The 27,183-nt window shown below is 40.8% G+C and overlaps 1 protein-coding gene across 3 annotated transcripts in view; it reads right to left on the reverse strand.

Annotated features, from left to right (window-relative positions):
• Positions 1-27,183, reverse strand: part of MAGI3 (membrane associated guanylate kinase, WW and PDZ domain containing 3) — a 603,948-nt gene that overhangs the window by 128,758 nt on the left and 448,007 nt on the right. For 2 of the 3 annotated variants that reach the window (XM_082246221.1, XM_082246223.1), the window contains exons 11-12: positions 11,373-11,404; positions 7,388-7,550 (exon numbers count right to left, since the gene is read on the reverse strand). In XM_082246221.1, coding sequence (XP_082102347.1) covers positions 7,388-7,550; positions 11,373-11,404 — 195 coding nt within the window. The remainder of the gene's footprint in view (positions 1-7,387; positions 7,551-11,372; positions 11,405-27,183) is intronic. The other variant, XM_082246222.1, reaches the window with a different exon arrangement.

The raw sequence follows: 27,183 nt of genomic DNA on the forward strand, positions 1-27,183 counted from the left end.
TATACAGCACAGTGCTTGTGCTGTGTCATTTGGACCCCTGTATCACCTGAAATACCTGGCTGATCCTGCCTGGCCATACCCTCCCCTCTGTAAACTGACCAAGGTGTACCATGGCTGCTGAGCCCTGACACCGTGGTCAGTGCACGTGCCTCCATCATAAGCAGCCCTGCTCTCTGCTCTCCTCTATGCTCCTGTGTCCTCCTCCCCCCTCCCCTCCCTGCCTGTCAGCTCGTACCAGTGCCCGCCCACCCCCCCCCCCCCACTTTCTTCCATTATCATAATTTATTGTTGTTACTACAATTCCCTTTGTTATAATAAATGCTGTGCTTCACTGTGTTTTCTCTAAAAAATCTGCCAATACCTTATTTTCATGAGAACGCCCATCTCTCTCCTCCTCCCGGCTGACGTCAGTGGGGGATTCTTAGTACCACCCACTTTGCTGTCAGACCTGGAGAGAAGAGAGGGGGCCGGTCATGTGACCACCGATCCATGTTATAAAGTAAGGTATTTATCGGCTGATTTTTTAGAAAACACATACAGTGGGGCACAGCATTCATTATAACAGAAGGGATTGTAGTAACAACAATAAGTGGGTTAACAACCACTTTAACCCTCGGACCACCACATTTGAAGGAACGGCCGCCCGTGCTGTTTCTTCGGAGCCCTGTGCCGTGACCGACGGCCGGGGTCCGCGGACCCGGAAGGAAGACATGCATACTATGTCTAAAATCCAACAATTTAACAACTAGAATTAGAGTTAGAAATGGCTCTTTTTAACCACTTGCCAACCAGTCGCTGGCTATATACGGCGGCAGGTACCCGAGAATTGCCATACCTGTATGGCGGTTCGCGGGAACGATCCTGGAGGTGCATGCGCGCCCACTCGCCAGTGGGGAAGCAATTCCAAGGGCCGGCGGAGCGAGAACGGGTCTGCTGTTGTAAACACAGCAGACTGTTGTTCTCTCCGCTATCAACACAGAGCTCCTGTGTTCCTCCTATTTAGGAAAACAGGTCTCTCTGTTGATTTCACAAGCCCACCCCCCCCCAGTTAGAAAGCACCCCCTAGGCTCACATTTAACCCTTTGATCGCCCCTGGGTTAATCCCTTCCCTGCCAGTGTCATTATTACAGTAACAAAGTATATTTTTAGCACTGATTACTGTAGTAATGTCACTGGTCCCCCCAAAAGTGTCAAAAATGTCAATTAGGGGTCCAATCTGTCCGCTGCAATGTCGCAGTCCCGCTAAAAATCACAGATCACAGTCATTACTAGTAAAAATAAAAATGACATAAATCTTTCCCCTAGTCTGTATAACTTTTGCGCAAACCAATCAAAATACGCTTACTGGGATTTTTTTTTACCAAAAATATGTAGCTGAATACAAATTGGCCTAAAATGATGAAAACATTTGCATTTTACATTTTTTTTTTTTTGGGGGGGAATTTTATATAGCAGAAAGTGAAAAATATTTTGTTTTTTTCAGAATTGTCGCTTTTTTTTTGTTTATAGCGCAAAAAAATAAAAATCACACAGGTGATCAAATACCACCAAAAGAAAACTCTATTTGTGGGGAAAAAAGGACATCAATTTTATTTGGGTACGCCCGCGCGATTGTCAGTTAAAGTAATGCAATGCTGAATCGCAAAAAATGGCCTTGTCATTAAGGGGGGAAATCTTGCAGTCCAGAAGTGGTTAAAAGCAAAAATTTCTAAAGAGGAATAAAGTAAAAGAATTTAAATGTTAAATTAATACAAAAAGATCTGCTACGAAAACAAACCCTTTTTTTCCATTACGTTCTGGGGTTTTATCTTAATATTTATTTTACTTCTATGAAACAAAAGCCAAACATCTGCAGAGAAGTCTAATGTGTGTAGAAGATGACTTGGAAGCGAGGCAGCCAAAATGTCACACCAGCAAGTTTACAGAGCGAAGGAGAGCACACATGAGATTTCCTCTCATGCTGATGTATAAAAGCAATGTACTTCCGTGTCTTGTTTTAACAGACGCACCTACCAAAGTGCAACTGGATTAATAAACACTTCCACAGCAACGCTGCAGTTCTTTAAAAGAATATATGATGTGCTTAGGCTATAAATAAGGAATATTGCCTATTTTTAGAGCTCTATATTGGACATTCACATTTCCTGACAGCTTGCCTTAAGAATGAGCAACTCACATGAGAAAGAAAATCAACAAGACTTCGCAACAGCAGCCGTTCAGAAAAGAGCATCTGTTAATCCCAATTATTTGCACTGCTGTACCATCAACTACAGCTAAAGGTATGCTAAATCTTGTGCTAAGACTGGTGCTAAAATTGCAGGAAAACAACATTTACAGATGTTTTCTTGCTTTTTCTAAACTGTGCTTAAAAAACTGATATGCAACCATAAGTTATGGGTTAATTATTTTTGTTTCCTCTATGATTAAGCTCCTAGCAGAGTGAAATTGATTAGAACAGCAAGTGGATTAGCCTTGTACCAAGGCCAATAAAGTTTACTCTGGGTTTCAAGAAGGTGAAAGGCTTCTTTTTTTATTTGCTGGGATATTCTACCCATTCATTGCTGAATATATACAATATAAACAACAGCATCCTTATCTCAAGATTTGGGCTCTTGAGCCACACTTTTCCTTTTGAATTATTTCATCACTGCCAATGCATCTTATGGCAAAGTGTTCCTTAACCACTTAAGCCCCGGAGGATTTGGCTGCTAAAAGACCAGGGGGTTTTTTGCGTATTTTTACTGCGTGATTTTAATGGACCATTGTGCGGTCGTGCGAAGCTGTACCTAAACTAATTTGGCGTCCTTTTTTTCCCACAAACAGAGCTTTCTTTTGGTGGTATTTGATCACCTGTGCGATTTTTTGATCATGCGCTATAAACAAAAAAAGAGCGTCAATTTTGCAAAAAAAACAATATTTTTCACATTTTTTATATGAAATTCCCCAAAAAAATGTAAAAATCAAAATTTTTTAACATTTTCGGCCAATTTGTTTTATGCTACATATGTTTGGTAAAAAAAAAAAATCGCAAAAAGCGTATTTTGATTGGTTTGCGCAAAAGTTATCGCGTTTACTAACAAAGGGAAAGATTTTTGTCATTTTTGGTGGGTTTTTTTTTAACGCGTAATGGCGGCGATCTGCGATTTTTTTTCGGTACTGCGACATTGCGGCGGACAGATCGGACCCTTGACTGACATTTTTGACACTTTTGGGGTTACCAGTGACATTACTGCAGTAATCAGTGCTATACATATGCACTGTTACTGCAAAAATGACACTGGCAGGGAAGGGGTTAACTTTATTGGACAGGGAGGGGTTAAGTGTGTCCTAGGGGCGTGATTCTAACTGTGCAGGGACATTCCTATTGGTGTAAAAACAAAGATCAACGGTCCTACATAGTAGAACCGTCTGATCTTCATTTTTACACCAGGGAGAACGACGGGCGGCTTGTTTACATAAGCCGCTCTGCCTTTCTCCCTTCACCGGAGCGATCGTAGTGTGACCGGCGGACATTGAGTCCGCCGGTCACACGCACTGACTTGTCTGTGAACGAGCCGCGGCGGGTGCCCGCCCGCAATTGGCTCGCAAGTCAGTGACAGGCGAGTGACGTATCCATACGTCACTCTGCCTGGCCGGGGCTGACGGCCGCAGTATATAGTCGTGGGGCGGTCGGCAACCGGTTAAAGGCCAATTTCTAAGCACAGGGGAATGCTTAGGCCAGGTTCTACAATGTATGTATTTGTACTACTCAATGCACAGTGGAAACATCATAATGTATAAATACACTATATTGTCAAAAGTATTGGTGTGCCTGCACTGGTCCAAATCATTTGGTGGTGACGGTGGGGGGGATTATGGTGTGGGGTTGTTTTTCAGGGGATGGGCTTGACCCCTTAGTTCCAGTGAAGGGAACTCCAAAGGTGTCAGCATACCAAGACTTTGTGGGAACAGTTTGGAGGTGGCCCCTTTCTGTTCCAACATGACTGCACCCCAGTGCACAAAGCAAGCTCCATAAAGACATTGATGAGCGAGTTTGGGGTGGCAGAACTTGACTGGGCTGCACAGCGTCCTGACCTCAAACCCATAGAACACATTTGGAATGAATTAGAGCGGAGATTGCGAGCTAGGCCTTCTCGCCCATGATCAGTGCCTGACCTCACAAATGCGCTTCTGGAAAAATTATTAAACATTCCCATAGACACACTCCTAAACCTTGTGGACAGCCTTCCCAGAAGAGTTGAAGCTGTTATAGTTGCAAAGGGTGGGCCAACTCAATAATGAACTCACGGACTAAGACTGGGATACCATTACCGTTCATGTGCATGTAAAGGCTGGTGTCCCAACTTTTTTGACAATATATAGTATGTTCTAAAGGGCTTTTATAGTTTTATATCTGTCATACTCTATACGGGATTTGTATGTATAGTAAGTGTATGTGGGGATGATCTGGAACTGCAAATCAAATATTTGCTCCCACAGGAGTTTCACTACAGACCAGTTTGCATTTTCACTAAGAGTAAAACCCAAAAACAAAAGTGTAATATATTGTAGCTTACTAATCCCTAAATACGGTGGCTGCATTCGTTTTCTTTCTTTATTTTTACCTAACCACCAACACCAGCAGATGACGTGGCTCACCCAATCATCAAATCATCATGGAAAATTTTGCATTTCATTTGAACATCAAGGTCCCAGAGTCTGGAGGAAGAGTGGAGAGGTGCAGAATCTAAAGCTGGGTTACACACTATCCAACTTTTGTGGTTAGATTTCCTTCAGATTTACCTTTTCTATGTAGTGCAAGGGCCTGCCAGATTGCATACAAATTGAAAGTGTTTAGGTTTGACCTCATATTATATGGTTTTGGTAAATCTAAAGGAAAAAGTCTTCAGAAAATCTTATAGTGTGTATGGCCCATTAAGCTGGATACATACTATACAACTTTTGTTGGTAGATTTCCTTTAGATTTACCTTCAACTATGTAGTGCAAGGGCCTGCCTGATTGCATAAAAATTGAGTGTGTTTAGGCCTGACCTCCTATTATATGGTTTTGGTAAATCTAAAGGAAAAAAATCTTAAGAAAAGTGTATAGTGTGTATCCAGCTTAAGTTGCATGAGGTCCAGTGTGAAGTTTCCACAATCAGTGATGATTTGGGGAGCCATGTCATCTGCTGGTGTTGGTCCACTGTATTTTATCATGTCCAAAGTCAGCGCAGCCATCTACCAGGAAATTCTAGAGTACTTCATGTTTCCCTCTGCTGACCAGCTTAATAGAGATGCTGATTTCATTTTCCAGCAGGACTTGGCACCTGTCCAAACTGTCAATACCTGCTTTAAACTTGCCTGACCTAAACCCCAAAGAGAATCTGTGGGGTATTGTCAAGAGGAAGATGAGAGACACCAGACCAGACAATGCAGACGAGCTGAAGGCTGCTATTGAAGCAACCTGGACTTCCATAACACCTCAACAGTGCCACAAGCTGATCGACTCGATTAATGCCACGCTGCATTAATGCAGTAATTCAAGCAAAAGGAGCCCCAATCAAGTATTGAGTGCATACTGTACTGTACATGGACATATTTTTCAGCAAGCCAACATTTCTGTCTTAAAAACCCTTTTTTTATTGGTCTTATGTAATATTCAAATTTTCTGAGATACTGAATTTTGGGTTTTTACTAGCTGTAAGCCATAATCATCAAAATTAAAAGAAAGAAATGCTTAAAATATATCACTCTGTGTGTAACGCATCTATATAAAATATATAAGTTTCACTTTTTTATTTGAATTACTAAAATAAATTAACTTTTTGATGACATTCTAACTGTAGGAGATGCAACTGTAAGTAGAGAATTCTGTTTAATATCAGATGATATTTAAGTAACATTGTGAGCAACTGCGCCTTGATTTAATGCTTTGCACAAAAACAAAAATCCTACTTCTTTTAGGAAGCGTTTTATTTGTGATTTGACATAAAGTCCTTCAATTTTATTTCAGCTGTTTTGTTCCTAATTGTCCCTATGTACAGTAAAACAAATCTTTTGACATCTTTTGAAGTCCTACTGTTGATAACTGATGATGATAGTAAAACACTGAGGGTCTGTAATTGTAAAAGGTTAAGAACCCTTAGGCCCCCATTCATATATTGCATTGCAAGAACGAGTCTGTGTCACAAAGGGACAGCCCATTCAAGTGCTCTATGTGCGTTTGTTGCCCAATAAACGACTGCTCCTTTTAATGGCACCCAAATGCTTATCGCGCATTTTGCAGCGATTACCATGCGGAAATCGCAAAGTGTGATTAAGGCCTAAATGTAGAGGAAGAAAGGCTAAAAGTAGGACCTTACAGTGAACCTATGCCCAAACTATGAACACTAAAGTATTTACATACCCTAAAACAAGCAGTAAAATCTCTTTAAAACAAGCCCCTTGCCTGTTACACTGACAGACAGATAAGTAATCATTTCCCCATAGCTCTACTTCAGGACCATCTCTGAACTATTTTTTTTTTTTTCTTTTATTTAGTCAGTTTTTTCCACTTGTCTAGATGCTTTCTACCTAAAACAAATAAAACTTTTCTTTAGAGTCTTTCCTAGAGAATATCTGAGATTTCAATAACTTTACTGTACAAGCAGTAAGAGAGGTCAGTGTGGGTTTTATTAAAGCGCTTTTATTGCTTGCTAACAATACGGAAATATTTTAAAGACCAAAGTCTGGGCACAGGTGCACTTTTACATCAATATATAGTGTGAATAGCGCAGTATTAATGAAGATGTATTTTTCTACTACCCTTTTATTTTTTCTTCTAAACCTGATTTCTCCCCCAGGATTTCCCTAATGCTATTACACAAAGGCTACATTCACACCTGAGCGTAGCGTTTTCGCGCGTTTTTTTACATCGATTTTTACCGCGATTTTACCGCGATTTACAGGCGTTTTTACAGGCATTTTTTGTGCAGGCGTTTTTAGATTGAATAGAAACCAATGGAAAACGCCTGTAATCTGCCCAAAAAGAAGCTCATGTACTTTTTTGAGCGTTGGGCGTTTTGCTTACAGCGTAAAAACGCTCAGATGTGAACAGGGGCCATTGAAATGAATAGGATTTGTCTTGTTGGGCGTTTTGAGAGCTGATCCTAGAGCAGAAAAACTCCCCAAAAACGCCCCAAAACGCCTAGATGTGAACGGAGCCAAAATGTTATTCTGCTACCTCCAACTCCCTCTATAACCTCCAAGGCATTATTTTAAACACAATGTTAATGTTAATTACAATGTACAAATTACTTTTGTCTACAAAACAATAATTATAAATGTTGCCACTTTACACAAGTGACCAAAAGATTGCAAGTTTTATTAACCTTGGTGTGGTATCTGATAAATAACAGGAATTACTTACGCTTATCCTCAAAGATGTTCTTTGATTTCTTGTACACCTCTGAAGGGTCAAGCTTTGGAGAATTAGATCGTGCAAGGTTTGGTGGGAAGGGTAAAGGCTGTGGTAAAGGTTCAGTTGTGCCAATTGTTTCAACACTACCCGTCAGCTCTGGTTTGTCAGTCTTCTGGGAAAAAAGAGAGGCATTGCACTTACAAATGAGGACACCATATTAAGTTTGAGGCTAATAAATAACATACAAGAAGAGCGTGTATCCTTGCAAATTATTGTGTTATATATCCCCTTGTTAAGGTGGAAGATAAGGCTAGTAACAATTCCTAAAAATGCTGCCTCCCTCCCTCCATTTTTTAAAAGTTCTGCTTGGTCCAGCCGTGTCATCCAGCAGTTCTGGCTCTCCTTTGTCCTATAGTGGCTGCTGCAGGGGAGAAAAGGGAGCACCGACAATGGAAGTCAGTGGGTGATGTCACGGCTCTAGGAATTCACAGCCATTGTCAAGCACTCACTTACCTGGTGGAAAAAAACCTGCTGGATCATTACACTGATTTTTTTTTTTTTTTAATACAGGTTTTTCAGAGCAGATGGAGGGCAGCAGTTTTAGGAATAGGTGTTATTGGCATTTACTAACACTTTAAATACAAAGTTTATATATTCAGAATTTTTTTTTTCAAAAAAAATTAAAAACATTCATGTATTTCATATCCTATGTCAATTCACAAAGTGCTGAGTGTTTTACAATGCTATTTAATATCCATATGGTTTTCTACTACTCATTAATAACTTTTATACATTCAAATTGTGTTTTTTTTTTCTTTTCTTAGCAATCAAGGTGTGCACTGTGTGTAAGAAATGTTCTTTAATCTTCTGGTAATTTAGCTCTTCTTGGGGTAAAACTTACAAGTAGATAAAGAGAGTTTGCCCTGAAGCTTCAGGTATTCCAACACTTTTAGGTGTATTGAATGCAGTGTTAATTTTGATGTCAAATTGCAATTTAGTTCATAGTCTTTTGCCTAAAATGCCATTATAGTTTTAGCTGTACTTAAGTCATCTGAATTGTTTTAGTTTTAGTCATATTTTAGTTGACTAAAATCTCCAGTACATTTTAGTCAGCTAAAATCTAATCAATTCAGTAAAATTGTATTGCAGTATTTAAGCATTTCTATAGAACTGCCAAACTCATTATATACTCCTGGAGTAACAATTAACAGGCTATTATTGATGGTATTAGGGTTTGAACATGTACTATAGACACAAATGTAGCCATTGTGATATATATATATATATATATATATATATATATATATATATATATAACTTCTTTATAAATAAAAGCAAGTGTCATAAACAAAGGACTGGATTTCTGTCTTACCCTAAAATGCTTTTCTCTGAAGTTCATTGACAGACGCAGCTCCATATAATTCTTGACCATTGGAAGTTTGTAAGCACACGAATCGCCCACTGCGACTTCCAATGGTCAAGTAATCCCATTGCACATATTACCAACATTAAATATTCAGAAAAAAAAATAAATAAATAAGAAAAGCCTTTTTTCTTATTTTTTTTTCTTTCAGCAGTCTCTACTTTTTCTTATGTATTAGTGCAGTGCTTTTTTGGTGTCATTTTGATTTAGTTTTAGTCATGATTTTTTAACTAAAATGTAGTTTTAGTTTTAGTCATCCTATTGTTTTCATTTTTGTCGACTATATTAGTATATATATATATATATATATATATATACAGTACAGACCAAAAGTTTGGACACACCTTCTCATTCAAAGAGTTTTCTTTATTTTCATGACTATGAAAATTGTAGCGTCACACTTCAAGAGGTAGTCACTTGAAATGATCTTCCAACAGTCTTGAAGGAGTTCCCAGAGATGCTTAGCACTTGTTGGCCCTTTTGCTTTCACTCTGCTGTCCAGCTCACCCCAAACCATCTCGATTGGGTTCAGGTCCGGTGACTGTGGAGGCCAGGTCATCTTGCGCAGCACCCCATCACTCTCCTTCTTGGTCAAATAGCCCTTACACAGCCTGAAGGTGTGTTTGGGGTCATTGTCCTGTTGAAAAATAAATGATGGTCCAACTAAACGCAAACCGGATGGAATAGCATGCCCCTGCAAGATGCTGTGGTAGCCATGCTGGTTCAGTATGCCTTCAATTTTGAATAAATCCCCAACAGTGTCACCAGCAAAGCACCCCCACACCATCACACCTCCTCCTCCATGCTTCACGGTGGGAACCAGGCATGTAGAGTCCATCCGTTCATCTTTTCTGCGTCGCACAAAGACACGGTGGTTGGAACCAAAGATCTCAAATTTGGACTCATCAGACCAAAGCACAGATTTCCACTGGTCTAATGTCCATTCCTTGTGTTCTTTAGCCCAAACAAGTCTCTTCTGCTTGTTGCCTTTCTTTAGCAGTGGTTTCCTAGCAGATATTCTACCATGAAGGCCTGATTCACACAGTCTCCTCTTAACAGTTGTTCTAGAGATGTGTCTGTTGCTAGAACTCCGTGTGCCATTGACCTGGTCTCTAATCTGAGCTGCTGTTAACCTGCGATTTCTGAGGCTGGTAACTCAGATGAACTTATCCTTCGCAGCAGAGGTGACTCTTGGTCTTCCTTTTCTGGGGCGGTCCGCATGTGAGCCAGTTTCTTTGTAGCGCTTGATGGTTTTTGTGACTGCATTTGGGGACACTTTCAAAGTTTTCCCAATTTTTCGGACTGACTGACCTTCATTTCTTAAAGTAATGATGGCCACTTGTTTTCCTGTACTTAGAATTTGTATTATGGCAAGAAAAAAGCAGCTAACAGTCTATTCAGTAGGACTATCAGCTGTCTATCCACCTGACTTCTGCACAACACAACTGATGGTCCCAACCCCATTTATAAGGCAAGAAATCACACTAATTAAACCTGACGGGGCACACCTGTGAAGTGAAAACCATTTCAGGTAACTACCTCTTGAAGTGTGACTCTACAATTTTCATAGTCATGAAAATAAAGAAAACTCTTTGAATGAGAAGGTGTGTCCAAACTTTTGGTCTGTACTATATATACACACACACACACACACACACATATATACAGTGGGTACGGAAAGTATTCAGACCCCCTTAAATTTTTCACTCTTTGTTATATTGCAGCCATTTGCTAAAATCATTTAAGTTCATTCTTCTTCCTCATGAATGTACACATAGCACCCCATACTGACAGAAAAACACAGAATTGTTGACATTGTTGCAGATATATTAAAAAAGAAAAACTGAAATATCACATGGTCCTAAGTATTCAGACCCTTTGCTCAGTATTTAGTAGAAGCCCCCTTTTGATCTAATACAGCCAGGAGTCTTTTTGGGAAAGATGCAACAAGTCTTTCACACCTGGATTTGGGGATCCTCTGCCATTCCTCCTTGCAGATCCTCTCCAGTTCTGTCAGGTTGGATGGTAAACGTTGGTGGACAGCCATTTTTAGGTCTCTCCAGAGATGCTCAATTGGGTTTAAGTCAGGGCTCTGGCTGGGACAATCATAAATGATTTTAGCAAATGGCTGCTATATAACAAAGAGTGAGAAATTTAAGGGGGTCTGAATACTTTCCGTACCCACTGTATATAAATATATATACATACATACCCTGCTGCGCTTTGGCTCTCTCACTAGCTCCTATGTCACTACAGGACATAAGTGCCAGTGGGAGGAACTACTACACGCAGTGGGATAAGTAGGTATTCAATTCCTGGAAGTGAAACAGAAGGTCAGCAGCCAGGCATCTAGGATAGGTCAGAGCTTTACGATGAGGACCACTAGAGTTGTAAGTATACAGCATCTTGTTTTACAGGCTGGCTTAAGTGTAGTCTAAATCCCATTGTTACAGAGTCACATTAAATACATTGCATCTTGTATCTTACTGATATTACAATTTATATATAGTGTTTTTTTTTTTTTTAACAGAAATAGGATTGATGACAGTAAACGACTTGGTGGACACTCACCACTTTTGTTACTTTGGTTGGTGATGGAGGACCTGCAAGAAAAGAAAACAGTTATCACAGAGCAGAGAATAGAGTGAGACATTGTTTCTGAGACCCAAAATGGTATGCGGAGACATGGATTCAGCTGAGAGCAATAGGTTTATGTACAAAAACTATCTTAATGTAACAACATACCCACCCATACAGTTCCACATACTTTTAGGACCAATAACATTAAAATGGGCGTGTGGTAACAATGACAATATAACCAATACAGCCATCACATTATGCAGTTAAAAGCATATACCTACATTATCATACTTTACAATCGACATTTCAGGGCTGGATAAGACTTATTTTTTATTTATACTACCTTAAAATATATATATATATATATATATATATATATATATATATATATATATATACACACACCCTTTGGAATGATATGGATTTCTACACAAATTGGTGATAAAATGTGATCTGATCATCATCTAAGTCACAACAATAGACAATCACAGTCTGCTTAAACTAATAACACACAAAGAATAAAAAAGTTGCCATGTTTTTATTGAACACACAATGTAAACATTTACAGTGCAGGTGGAAAAAGTATGTGAACCCCTAGACTAATGACATCTCCAAGAGCTAATTGGAGTGAGATGTCAGCCAACTGGAGTCCAATCAATGAGATGAGATTGGAGGTGCTGGTTACAGCTGCCCTGCCCAATAAAAAACACACACCAGTTCTGGGTTTGCTTTTCACAAGAAGCATAGCCTGATGTGAATGATGCCTCGCACAAAAGAGCTCTCAGAAGACCTACGATTAGGAATTGTTGACTTGCATAAAGCTGGAAAGGGTTATAAAAGTATCTCCAAAAGCCTTGCTGTTAATCAGTCCACAGTAAGACAAATTGTCTATAAATGGAGAAAGTTCAGCACTTTTGCTACTCTCCCTAGGAGTGGCCGTCCTGTAAAGATGACTGCAAGAGCACAGCGCAGACCGCTCAATGAGATGAAGAAGAATCCTAGAGTGTCAGCTAAAGACTTACAAAAGTCACTGGCAAATGCTAACATCCCTGTTAGCGAATCTACAATACATAAAACACTAAACAAGAATGGATTTCATGGGAGGATACCACAGAGGAAGCCACTGCTGTACGAACAAAACATTGCTGCACATTTACCGTTTGCACAAGAACACCTGGATGTTCCACACCAGTACTGGCAAAATATTCTGTGGACAGATGAAACCAAAGTTGAGTTGTTTGTAAGAAACACACAACACTATGTGTGGCAAAAAAGAGGCACAGCACACCAACATCAAAACCTCATCCCAACTGTGAAGTATGATGGTGGGGGCATCATGGTTTGGGGCTGCTTTGGACGGACGGGGCCTGGACGGATTATATCATCGAAGGAAAAATGAATTCCCAAGTTTATCAAGACATTTTGCAGGAGAACTTAAGGCCATCTGTCTACCAGCAGAAGCTCAACAGAAGATGGATGTTGCAACAGGACAATGACCCAAAGCATAGAAGTAAATCAACAACAGAATGGCTTAAACAGAAGAAAATACGCCTTCTGAAGTGGCCCAGTCAGAGTCCTGACCTCAACCCGATTGAGATGCTGTGGCATGACCTCAAGAAAGCGATTCACACCAGACATCCCAAGAATATTGCTGAACTGAAACAGTTCTGTAAAGAGGAATGGTCAAGAATTACTCCTGACCGTTGTGCACGTCTGATTTGCAACTACAGGAAACCTTTGGTTGAAGTTATTGCTGCCAAAGGAGGTTCAGCCAGATATTAAATCCAAGGGTTCACATGCTTTTTCCACCTGCACTGTGAATGTTTACATGGTGTGTTCAATAAAAACATGGCAACATTTCATTCTTTGTGTGCTATTAGTTTAAGCAGACTGTGATTGTCTATTGTTGTGACTTAGATGATGATCAGATCACATTTTATGACCAATTTGTGCAGAAATCCATATCATTCCAAAGGGTTCACATACTTTTTCTTGCAGCTGTATGTATATATATATATAAAAATAAGAATGTAATTTAGGGAAAAGGAACGTGCTATCTGATATCTCAAAGGTTTACCTAAAGGAGATAGCCATTAAGCATTACAGCCCTTGTAGCACAGTATAATTCGGTCATCACAGTATTTGGCATTGCTCTGGTAACCTGATGGCATGGCACCATTCAGCTTGCATGGCATTATCTGGTAATGTATCATTAGGAATGTAATAGAAGCATGATATCACTCTTGCAACAAGGCTCTACCTTGGCTTTAGCAATAACATCATTCTGCTCTATTGTAGTCCTGGTATTATTACTGTCTTTGAGAACAATGAAGGCCCCTTGAACCTCCTTTAGGGAAAGGGAGCCTTGACTGCTGGACGCATGGCGTCACTGTGGGTGTGACCATAAGAGAGAAGTTAAGTAGCTCCCTTGGGATTGGCTACAAAGACCTGAGGTGACTGGATGCAGCCTGAACTCTAGGAAAAGGCTATGCTGGGGCACATCCTACTGCTCTGACGAGATTCAACTGTTACAAGAGTTGAACGCCCCCCCGTTCGTTGTGATGTTTTATCACAGCTTTATTGGCGGTTTTGATCTTGCCAGCAATTGATGTTGCTTTATGGGCTATGCCCTCAAGTTAATTTCTGGGGTCAGTCTAATGTCTGTCTGGCACTGATGGTAAGGACAAGCCTCTTAGAATATGTGAGTTTATGTTTTATGGGTGCTCACGGTAGAACTGTGGCTGGCATTGTCGGGTGCTCACAGTATAACCGTGACTGGCACTGTTGTTTGGTACATTTGGAAAGTTGTTACTTTTGCAAAGTTAAATAAGGCTGTGGCCTTGCCCTATTTCCAACTTAATCAGCGTCTGTGTCTTTTTGGGGGGCAAGGTATTGGTTTATTAGCTGCTCATAAATGAGCCTATGCTTCTCAGCAGTCATGCCAGAGATTTTAGTTTTGCTAGGGTTTTTCCCTTGAAATGGATGCTGGGGATCAATATACACAAATCATTTTAGAATATCATGTCTTAGAATTTAGCCATATCAATAAAATGAGAATGTTGTAAGCACCCTTGGCAGTGTGGGCATAGTCTGTCCAAACCCCTGTCATTGTCACTTTTGCTTAACTTCTTCCTCTTCATTTAAAATTTGTAGGAAAATCTAATTAAATACATGGTAAAAAGAGGTATTAACATATTACTATTATTACATGCATTATCTTAATATAATACTATTACTACAGTTAACATAATAGAATACTCTATTGCAGCAGTGGTCCTTTAGGAAAGACTCGGGTGTGATTTCCCTTCTCTAATTGCAAATGATGGTTGTAATTCACTTCATTAGGGAAACAGTTTTGGTAGCTCTCCACGATCACATAACTTACAGGTTCTGTGACATTTCTGTACATTTTAAATGTTATCACTGTGACTACAGCCTAAGGGGTGAACAATTTAAGGCTGGTCATTGTTCCATTTTAGGCAATGATAACATTACTTCCCCTAGAGGGTAGATTGTATAACAGAAGATGAAATCAATTAGCTGCAATTTTGCAACCTGCCTTAAATCACTGAACCACAGGAACACACTTGTATTGTTAAAGATACCTAGAATTATTTGAGGAACCAGCAAAGCACCAATGTCTGGAGCAGGGGTCTTCAAACTAAGGCCCTCCAGTTGTTCAGGAACTACAATTCCCATCATGCCTAGTCATGTCTGTGAATGTCAGAGTTTTACAATGCCTCATGGGATGTGTAGTTCCCCAACAGCTGGAGGGCCATAGTTTGAGGATCCCTGGTCTGGAGGATGGAGTTTGGATCTCTATAGTGAGACCCTCTTACCAAGGCTCAAGCCAGCAGACGCTCATTTGTGCCAGCAGCCACTCAAAATAAAAAAAGGAACGTTGTATTGTCATTCCTCAAAAGCAGTCCATATACATTTCCGAAACAATATTAGAATGGCTGCCCCATTTATAAATAATTGAACTTTACCCCAGATTAAAATTAATTACCGTTAATGATCTTACTCTGTACAGCTACAAGGGATTTAAAAAAAAGCCAAACTGTGGTTGGGATGTACATAACAGGCTCTCCTAATCCTGGCTTCCATTTTATATAACATTTTATTTTTTCGTTTTACAGACGCGAAGTCAATTAAGTCAATGAATGTAACACATGAATGAGCCTTGATAAGGCCACTCGGATTCAATCACTGGAAATAAAACAGCTCTTAAAAGGGCAGCGTCTGAGCCATTACAGTAGACATAGAGACACATCTTTAACTGGCAGCTATCAGGAACCGTATTATGTGCAAGTATAAGCTAATTAGTATGGAATGGAAATGGAGTCAGTGTAATTGCTATTAACCATATCCATACTGCAGCAGTAACGGATCTGCATATTCCATCTAATGCACAGCTATATGGATTCCTGCTGCTTATGAATAGAAATTTGCAAAGCTGCTCATTTGGATTCTGAATACTGTTTGTTAACAGCAGTCTTTCCATGTGCCTTTCGGGCTACTTCATCATCTTTAAATTAAAGCCACTGGTCATTTAGCAAATGATGGAACCATCGTTTTAATGATGAGCTCCAATCAACCAGGTACAATTCACTGCACGGCGATTTAGGCTGGGATAAAGTAAGCACTTTAATCAGCACATTATGCCCTCTAAAATCAATTGTGTGTATACTTTTTTCATTATTTAAAATAAATACAACATTTTATAATGTTAAAGGAGAACATCAGCCAGTAATAAACTGCAAATGCAATCAATGTGTATGTAAACCCTAAGGCTTCATGTACATTGGACGTTTGACAGCTAGTGAACGAACTTAAAAAATGTCAGTTTGACCACTTTTACATGCCACGTTTACCAGCGTTCCCCAGCGTTTTCGTTTAGAAACGTTTTGGCAGATAACAGTTTATACTTCTCTCTCGATCTCATTTTTCTCTATTACAAATGGTCAGCAATGGTTTCCTATTTCAAACGCCTATAAACGTTTCTACCGCAAAGACACATTAGAAGCTGTTAGAAGCATTTGGTGTTTCAAATGCCTATAAACTTCCTTCCTGAATGCATTTTTTTGCTTTCAAGATAATGCCTCAAAACGCAACTGCCTCTAAATGACTATAAAATACTCAGTGTACATGGAAAAATTAGATAACAGAGCAGAATTCAGGGGCTGTTGAAAAAAAATGCCCAACCGCTCCTAAACGTCTTTTTTATCAACAGCAGAGTAAGTGAGGCCTAACAATGAGCTTCTCTTACTTGTACTACTTTGGTCTGTTAAATACCATATAATAATATTAATATTCAGGATTTATATAGTTGCTTTTTAGCTTTTTTGCTGCGCTTTCTGCATTTTAAACCAAATTTTTAACACGATTTTACCGCAATTTTGCCACAAATTGCGTTTTGCTCTTTTTTCCCATTTACTGTATATATACATATATATCCGGTTGCTAAGAAGTGGGCCAGGAAGCAGACTGCCTTAGCCTTAACCACTTGCCGACCACCACAAGTACATATACTGTGGCGGTCAGCACCCCTGGGCAAAGTGACGTATCGGTACATTACTCGCCCGCGAGCCAATAGGGGGGCGAGCGCGCGCCGCCGGAGGCGCGCTCCTGTCCCCGCTCGTTCACTGCCATCCCCGCGCGAGTGCCCGGCGGCTCCGATGTCCGCCGATCACTGGCGATCTCCCGCTGGAGAGGGAGAAAGGCAGGCGGCTAATGTAAACAAAGCCGCCTGTCATTCTCCCTGGTGTAACTGCAGAGATCATACGATCCCGTTATGTAGGATCGTATGTCTCTGTGATTACATCGAAAGCCACACCCCTTGACAGTTAGAAGCACGCACCTAGGGACACACTTAACCCCTGGATCTCTACTAAAGTTAACCCCTTCCCTGCCAGTGTCATTTTTACAGTAACAGTGCATATGTATAGCACCGATTATTGTAGTAATGTCACTGATACCCCCAAAAGTGTCAAAAATGTCAGTCAAGGGTCCGATCTGTCTGCCGCAAAGTCGCAGTCCCACAAAAAAAAAAAACGCAGATCACCGCCATTACTAGTTAAAAAAAAAACAATAAAAATTACATAAATCTTTCCCGTAGTTAGTAAACGCAATACATTTTGCGCAAACCAATCAAAATATGCTTATTGCGATTTTTTTTCACCAAAAATATGTAGCAGAAAACAAATTGGCCTAAAATGTTACAAAATTTAGATTTTTACTTTTTTTTGGGGGGAATTTCATATAAAAAAATGTGAAAAATATTGTTATTTTTTCAAAATTGTCGCTCTTTTTTTGTTTATAGCGCAAAAAGTAAAAATCGCACAGGTGATCAAATACCACCAAAAGAAAGCTCAGTTTGTGGAAAAAAAAGGACGTAAATTTCATTTGTGTACAGCGTTGCACGACCGCTTAATTGTCTGTTAAATTCACACAGTGCCGAATCGCAAAATAGGCCCTGGTCTTTGAGCAGGTAAATCCTCCGGGGCATAAGCGGTTAACGATAAGTCATCAGCTTATCGTTAAGGACCCGCTGACAGCTAAATGTAAAAAAAAAAAAAAAAAAAAAAAAAAGAATTGCCAGGAAAAAGATTAGTGAAAAAAAAAACGGCGTGGAGTCCTCCCCCAGGTCCATGCCAGGCCCTTTAGGTCTGGTATGGATTTGCAGGGGACATCCCCTCGCCAAAATTTAAACCAAAATCGGCCTGGGTTCCCCCCCAAAATTCATACTAGCTCATTATGCCTTTGTCTTACAGGTTTCATGTTGTTTTTTTTGTTCACGGGGGTTTATAACCTCTTTAAAATGAAACCTGAAATACTATATACCGCCCTAATCCAGCTGTGTCAACACATAGCAGACTATGGGTGCCCTTGATCAGTATTTACAGTAAGAACCTTGGAAACCTGGAATGCCAGAGATTGATACAAACTTATTTTGTGGTATAATGGTTCGGGAACCTGGTCTCACCCTTTCCTATATACTAAGCATCACCACTGGGCAGTAATGTTTGCTGTCACAATAATGGGCTTAGCAAACTGGAAGGCTTGAAATGAGTCTTCTGACCAAATGATCCAATCAGTAGGAGTATATCAGAGCACCCCTGGATTTCTAGATACATGAAGTGTTTATTCTGAGAAAAGGACTTATTGTGGTCCTTGGCATAGGCATGCGCAGGGGGTTTGCCGGATGTGCCTGGGCAAACCTTAATCACCTCGTGCGGCGCAAATTCCCCCTGCTGATATTTCCCAAAAAAGTTGTAAAAAATAATACAAAGTAAAATAAACTAAAAAAAAAAAAACTACTGACATTGTCCACTGCCCTGACACATCCACTACACTACTACATTTTATTTTTTTTTACATTTATTTAGAGTGTGTATATATATATATATATATATATATATATATATACACACACACACACACACAGTATCTCACAAAAGTGAGTACACCCCTCAGCTTTTTGCAAATATTTCATTATATCTTTTCGTGTGACAACACTGAAAAAATTAGACTTTGCTACAATGTAAAGTAGTGAGTGTACAGCTTGTATAACAGTGTAAATTTGCTGTCCCCTCAAAATAACTCAACACACAGCCATTCATGTCTAAACCACTGGCAGCAAAAGTGAGTACACCCCTGAGTGAACATGTCCAAATTGGGCCAAAGTGTCATCACCATCTGAACCAAATAAGTTTATCTTGGTCTTATCAGACCATAGGACATGGTTCCAGTGATCCATTTCCTTAGTCTGCTTGTCTTCAGCAAACTGTTTGTGGGCTTTCTTGTGCATCATCTTTAGGGACGACAGCCATGCAGACCAATTTGATGCAGTGTGCGGCGTATGGTCTGAGCACTGACAGGCTTACCCCCCCCCCCCCCCCCCCACCCACCTCTGCAGCAATGCTGGCAGCACCCATACGTCTATTTCCCAAAGACAACCTCTAAATATGACGCTCAGCACATGTATTCAACTTCATTGGTCGACCATGGTGAGGCCTGTTCTGAGTGGAACCAATCCTGTTAAACCGCTGTATGATCTTGGCCACCATGCTGCAACTCAGTTTCAGGGTCTTCTTATAACCTAGGCCATATTTAGGTTGAGCAACAATTCTTTTTTTCAGATCCTCAGAGAGTTCTTTGCCATGAGGTGCCATGTTAAACTTCCAGTGACCAGTATGATAGAGTGAGAGCGATAACACCAAATTTAACACACCTGTTCCCCATTCACAACTGAGACCTTGTAACACTAACGAGTCACATGACACCGGGGAGGGAAAATGGCTAATTGGGCCCAATTTGGACATTTTGATTTAGGAGTGTACTCACTTTTGTTGCCAGCAGTTTAGACATTAATGGCTGTGTGCTGAGTTCTTTTTAGGGGACAGCAAATTTACACTGTTATACGAGCTGTACACTCCCCACTTTACATTGTAGCAAAGTGTAATTTCTTCAGTATGGTCACATTAAAATATATATTAATTTACAAAAATGTGAGGGGTGAGCTCCCTTTTGTGAGATACTGTATATATCAGTAATGGCCCGTCAATAGGGGGTGCCACCCCCCCCCCCCAAGGCTAGTCATCCTAGTCATCATCCTTAAAAAATAAATAAATCTGTTCCCTTAAGTGTGTGCGGGGCGTCGGGCACACTGATGTCTATGGAAAGCGAAAGGGGTTTTGTCATCACATAATTGGGTCTGGTTAAGCTTATTGGCTTACTTTAGACTGTCCTTGGGGCGCAGAGCGATGCGCCCCCCCAAACACTCCCACTGTTCCATTGGCGTCCTGTGATTGGTCCATAGGACGTAGTAGGGCGGTGCTTCGAGCGGAACCGCATCACTTCTGGCTGGCGTGAAGCGTCACTGTCTTCTTCCCGGGGGGTGGAACCGGAACGTAGAGCCTGACTGAGCCTCTGAGTCGGACAGTAGCACACCAGCAGTCACGCTTGCTGTCCCTGCTGACTCCCTCCCTGTGTGTTGCTGCTGCAGCATCTTCATGTGTGACGTGTCTCAGAGTGTACTTCTGTTCTAGACTGGTAAGTGACTTTCTTGTCTGTGCTCTGTGGGATAGGTGATGGGGAATATCTGAATATATTTGCATTGGGCAATTCTTGTACTAATTGGGAATATCTGAGAATATATTGAATGGGGCAATTCCTGTACTAATGGCCCATTAGTACAGGAATTGCCCCATGCTATATATTCATATATTCCCCATAGTACAGGAATTGCCCCATGCAATATATTCAGATATTTCCCATTAATAATGGGGAATATCTGAATATATTGCATGGGACAATTCCTGTACTAATAGGTAAAATATGAATATATAGCATGTCAATGAGCCTTTTATATTGTGCAATAAAATATAGGGTGATCTCATGGTGGTATATTTTTTCTTTCACACTTGTGTGACCTAAAAGTCACGCAATATTTTGCCGCGTTTTTTGCCGTGAAGCAATGCCTATGTCTATGGACCTCAAAAAATTGGATTTTTGTAAGATCTTACCGTAAAATCCTTTTCTCTTAGCTCATTGACAGACGTAGTCCTCTTTGATTCACATCAATTGGGTTATGCTGCCTCCGCAGGAGTAGGACTAGGCAGAAAGAAAAAACGTTCTGGCTCCACCCTAGGGGCAGTCCCAGAGGGTATATCCTCTTCCTGTCTGCTACAGAGAATCAGTTCTGTTACGAAGCAGTGTCAGAGAATTTAACCCAACCCAACTCAATGATAGAGGGGCGGGTACTACGTCTGTCAATGAGCTAAGAGAAAAGGATTTTACGGTAAGATCTTACAAAAATCCAATTTTCTCTGTCGCTCATTGACGGACGTAGTCCTCTTTGATTCACATCAATTGGGACATCCAGAAGCAGTGCCACAAATGAGGGGTGGGATTGACAGAAATCAAAATCCAATCTAGAAGGCCCAACCGGAGCCAACCAGAAGTATCAAGGGACTCATCGAGCAAACAGATGAGACCTACCCAACAAACCCTCGAGGTAGACCAACAGTCTCCTCAAACAGCGGCCTGCAGGAACCTTGCGGCCAGAAGAGGCATCTGACGATGCCCTCACATAAACCTTATACAATCTTGTAAAGGTATGAACCGACGACTAGGTAGTCGCCTTGAAAAACCTGAACCACTGACGCCTGATGGCGGAAGGTCCAGGAAACACTAAGCGCCCGAGTAGAATGCGCCTTAACAGGGAACGGGGGATCCCGACCCTTAGATAGAATAAGCCTATACCACCGTCTGTCTGATCCATCTAAAGATGGTCGCGGCAGAAACAGGCAACCCCTTCTTAGGGCCATCCGTGATCACAAACAGTGAATCCGTCTCACAAAATGAATCCGTAGTATTCAAATATATCCTAATCGCCTGAACTACATCCAAGGAATGCAACGCAATTCTCGAGGATGATAGGGCTTAGGACATAGGAAAGACAATACAATGTCCTCATTCAAATGAAACTTTGAAACCACCCTAGGAAGGAAGGATGGATTCGGATGAAGAACAACCTTATCCCTATGAACCACCAGATCTGGGGAACAACAGGATAATGCAGCCAGTTCTGACACCCTGCGTGCAGAAGTGATAGCCACCAAGAAGGCCACCTTCTGGGATAAAGTAAGCAAGGGAATCTCCCTGATATTTTCAAAGGGAGGTGTCTGAAGAACCGACAGCACCAAATTAAGATCCCAGGATGGTAACGGCGCATGCACTGGCGGAGCCAGGTGTCGCACCCCCTGGATGAAATTCCGCACCAAGGAATGAGTAGCCAAAACCTTCTGAAAGAAGATAGCTAATGCTGACTAGACAGAAAAAAACTGATTCTCTGTAGCAGACAGGAAGAGGATATACCCTCTGGGACTGCCCCTAGGGTGGAGCCAGAACGTTTTTTCTTTCTGCCTAGTCCTACTCCTGCGGAGGCAGCATAACCCAATTGATGTGAATCAAAGAGGACTACGTCTGTCAATGAGCGACAGAGAAAGTTACATTTTTCAGTTTGCGGTCCTCCAAAAATTTTGAGCACCAGCTGCCACTGATATATATATATATATACACACAATCTTTATGTACGCACACGTGTGTTTGAGTTTTCGGTTGCACACCCTAATGCAATAGGCTGCGCACACCTATGGTCCTTGGTATGACAGAACCTGAAACCTAGTGTTCCAAGCAGGCTCCTGTTTCTGCTATAAGCCACAAGTCTGCTACAAGTCTGTATATTTAATTAGGTGTTTGTAGTGTTCTCGCTTTGGAAGAAAAGGAGAAGTGGAGAAGTCTTCATTTTGTGTATCAGAAAAATACCATACTACTAGTGGATAAATTACATTTGTGGTTTTGAGGAACAACATGGTCCTCTGCTGTTTAAAGTACACCTGTGAACACAGAGATATGGAAGCTGCCATGATTGACTAGGATTTAAGGTGCATGTTTCAGGCTGGATTTACTGCCTAGTGAGTTTTCGATTTAGAACAGGCATGTAGCCAGTGAAGTCTGAAAATATCTACTCCTCTATCCTGCATACTTGTTCAAGGTCAGTCACTGTGCAACATGACATGACAGACCAGGGGTTTGCAGCCTTAAAACAAGTCAAAGTCCCACAATATAATCTCACAGCTTCTCATTTACAGGGAATCTATCAGGGTAGAAATTATTGAGCTGCCACTAATGACTTGCTTTCGAAGATGAAAGTTCTGCTGCTATCATGACTATCCTTTATCTTTAAAGTCAGAACAAGCTTATGCCTATCAGTTCTCCTGACACCTGATATCCAAAGTACTAGTCATGGTTCAGTAACTCACAAAGAAGTAAAAGAAGGGTAACAATGACATTTCTAGAGCATGCATCTTTAAAAAGAAGGCAGCAATGGCAGCTCCCATATTTCTCTTCTCACAGGCTCCCATTAGAGGGAGCTCCTACTGGGTATTATTACAAGGAAACTACTGCCAGACAGCCTCCATTATTAACAAACAGCAGAAATGTCCTAAATTAGTCAAAACGAGCTGCCTTTAAGGAATTATCCATGCAGTGAAAAACACATAATTAGCTGACTGAATAACTGCAATTATCATCACCATTGCAGTCCACAAAGCCAAAATGAAGTATAGCAACAGTGCCAAGAACTGTTCAAATATACTGAGAAACTGTCAAAAGCATGCAACAGTCACGGATACAACGGTGTCTAAAAGGCAAACCGATTAGGGCAAACGGCCTACTTGTATACAGTTTTACACACACACAAAGAGAAATTAGCTATTCTAAATGTACTTATATCTAGTGGAATACGTAAAAGTATGAAAAACCTTCCAAAAAGGTGATATTACATCAGGACTTTGAACAGGTGAAATCTTTTTGCAATCAAACATTTTGATAATTGTATTAATATATAGGTATCTAATTGATGCTTACTTAAAGGAGTTGTAAAGTCATTTTTTTTTTCTTTTTAACTTAATGCATTCTATGCATTAAAGTGATTGTAAAGTCTTGTATATATATAAAAAAATAACAAACATGTTATACTTACCTCCTCTGTGCAGTTGGTTTTGCACAGGGAAGCCCAGTTTCCTCCTTTTATTGGCTCCCTCGTTCCTGCTCCTGGCCCCTCCTGTCGAGTGTCCCCACAGCAAGCAACTTGATTATGGGGGCACCCAAGCCGAGCTTCAGCTCCATGTCTCCATTTAGACATGGAGCAGCCATCCCACCTCAACCCCTCTATTTCCTAATTGGCTCACTGACTTTGATTGACAGCCACGGGAGCCAATGGCAAATCAGGAGGGAGAGTCCCAGGATGGCCGAGGGACTCATGGACATCACTGGATAGAGAGGAGGTACAGGTAAGTATTAGGGGGTGCTGGGAGGGCTGCTACACACAGAAGGCTTTTTATCTTAATGCATAGAATGCATTAGGATGAAAAACCTTCCTGACTTTACAACTCCTTTAACCTCCCTGGCGGTATGATTCTTTCCGATTTTAGGTGCTGAAAGCGGTACCATTATTTTGCATGTAATTCTTAAGAACGTGCAGCCCAAACCAACTATTTACATATGATATTTTTTTTTACTGTGCATTCTTCTTTATAACATCTCGGGTATGATAAAGTTTGAAACACAAAATCATAAATTATAATACAATAAATAACTTTAAATAAGTTAAAGTATGTATGTATATATATATATATATATATATATATACATAAAAAGTACAGTAAAACTGCAGGAAAGGGCACTGGGGGGGGGGGGGCAAACTAATGTGGATGTATTTTATTTTGTAATGTATCAGTGTGCTTGGTGTGTTTTACTATTTGAATTTGCCGCCGGTTCCACCCCCTGCGAGCGTCACGTCGCAGGAGACGGAAGCCGGGGCACAGATCATCGGGAGGAAGATCAGGCCGCCGCACACTGCTGGGATGCATTGCTGGATCCCGGGGACAAGGTGAGTACCCTCTCTTACAGGATCCAGCAATCTCCCTGGCGGTACTCTGAGTGTGGCTCGGGGGGCTTTTGGCACTGAAATTTAACCCCGAGCCACACTCAGGAATACCGCTAGGGAGGTTAAGATAAAAAGCCTCCTCTGTGCAGAGCCCCCCCTCTCCCCCCCTAATACTTACCTCAGCCCCCTCTCTATCCAGAGATGTCTACGATTGCCTCAGCCATCAGGGACTCTCTCCTGATTGGCTGAGAGACAGCAGCTGCCCCATTGGCTCCCACTCCTGTCAAACTCAGTTAGCCAATCAGGAGAGAGAGGGGGCAGAGCTGAAAAGCAGCTCCGTGTCCAAATGGATACACAGAATTGCAGCTCGGCTCGGGCGCCCCCATGGCAAGCTGTGGGGGCACTCAACTGGAGGGAGGGACCAGGAGCACTGAGGAGGGACCCGAGAAGAGGAGGATCTGCGCTGCTCTGTGCAAATTCACTGCATAGAGCAGGTAAGTATAACATATTTGTTATTTTAATAGAAAAAAAAGACTTTACAATCACTTTAAGCAGCCCATAGATTTTTAATTTCTTTTTCGTTCAACCAGTGGGTTGAATGAAAAAAAAAAATAAAAAATGATCCGATTCCCCCACTCACACATTGGTGGGGGATAGGGGAATCCTCCCTGCTGAGCCTTTGCATTCTGACAGCAGGGAGACTTCTGCATCATCACAGATCACTGATCAGCACTGATGGCTAAAGCCTACAGCACTGATTGAATGGAAGAATACAGACCAGCTGGTAGTACAGTTCACTGGTAGATTAACTTCTGTACAAACAGCCTGCCAATACATACTTCAAAATTTGGTTGGTCCCTGCTGAACAAGCCAAATTTAGATCCATTCATGGCTGACTTAAGAATTAAGCTAGGTATACGTGTAGAGTTTTTTTTTCTTTTTAATACTTACAGCTGGATGAAAGAAAAAAACTCCCCTGTGGTGCTATTGAATTCTGAAAGCAGGGGTTTCCCCCACAATAATACACTGATCAGCACCAATGCAGTTTTTCCGGTTGAACCATTCAACAGAAGTTTCTGTATACCCAGCTTTAGTGTAATATTACATACGCTAATAACTCTGTAAAATGTATAGCTGTTATAGTCCTTAAAATGATCAAAATAAAGATTGAAAACTAAAGCCTCCAAGATGAATATCTTGGGAGTTTTTTTTTTTAATACCCCCAGCGGGTTGAATGAAAAAAACTCCCCTGTAGTACTATGGACTTCTGAACATCTTGGGAGTTTTTGTTTTTTTTTAAACTTCCAGCAGGTTGAACCAAAAAAAACTTCCCTGTGGTGCTACTGAATTCTGTTAGCAGGGAACCCACCCCACCCCTGAGAATACACTGATCAGCACCAACGCTGGTTTTCCAGTTCAACCATTCAACAGAAGCCAGTCTGAACAAACAGGGATACACGCGGATCGTAATTCGGTTGCTGAACCAGATGAATTTGGACATGTGTATACCCAGCTTTAGTGTTCTGCAAAATTACTAACTCCGTAAAATGAATGGCTATTGTATTCTCTAAAATTATCTAAATAAAGCTTGAAAAAAAAAAAAAAAGCCTCCAAGATGAACATACTATGTTACTTGAAGAGACATTTAATACTCTTAAGTCAATCTGTGTTTACCCATGCAGGGCAAGGCAACAAGTTCACGTTAACCTAACCCTCCCAAGAAGCAAAGGAATGTCCTGTGTAAGCTGTGGGTTGAGAGACTCCTATCTTACACATGGCTATGGGCTCCCCAAGTGACATCACTGATTTCCAGTGCAGTCACATGAAGTACTGTAAGTCACGTGGTCTTTTATACACCAAAGTACCAAGGGTTTATTTTTGTCTCCTGGCGATTTCAATAGGCTGCAAGGGAGAAGTGGGGATTAAAGCAAACCTGCTACTCTGCCCGGAATGGGAAAAGCACAGGTTTGCTTAGCCATTTCAATACTGGAATATTTTTTCTTCATTCTGCACAGACAATAAATGCAAACATATTTTTACACAAATATGCATAAACTGTAAATCGCCAAAGTAATATACATATCCTGAAAGCACAAACCCTGTAGAATAAAATGATGGTAGTTTTTATGTTGTTAGATATTTGCACCTATAATTTTAGTAAACATATCAAACAAATTTTAGTGCACACAAACCAAAAAAAACCTCTAAATTATCTGTAAAATATAAAAAATTAAACAGAGTCAAGTGAATAGATACCAAAAGGTGTCAGGACTCAAAACTGCGTGTGCATACAACACCCTGACAAACTACATTACCCAAAATTGTCCATAGGTGACAATAGGCTTT

The sequence above is a fragment of the Pelophylax lessonae genome (genome assembly GCF_965119305.1).
Source record: "Pelophylax lessonae genome assembly, chromosome: 2".
In the NCBI taxonomy this organism is placed as follows: domain Eukaryota; kingdom Metazoa; phylum Chordata; class Amphibia; order Anura; family Ranidae; genus Pelophylax; species Pelophylax lessonae.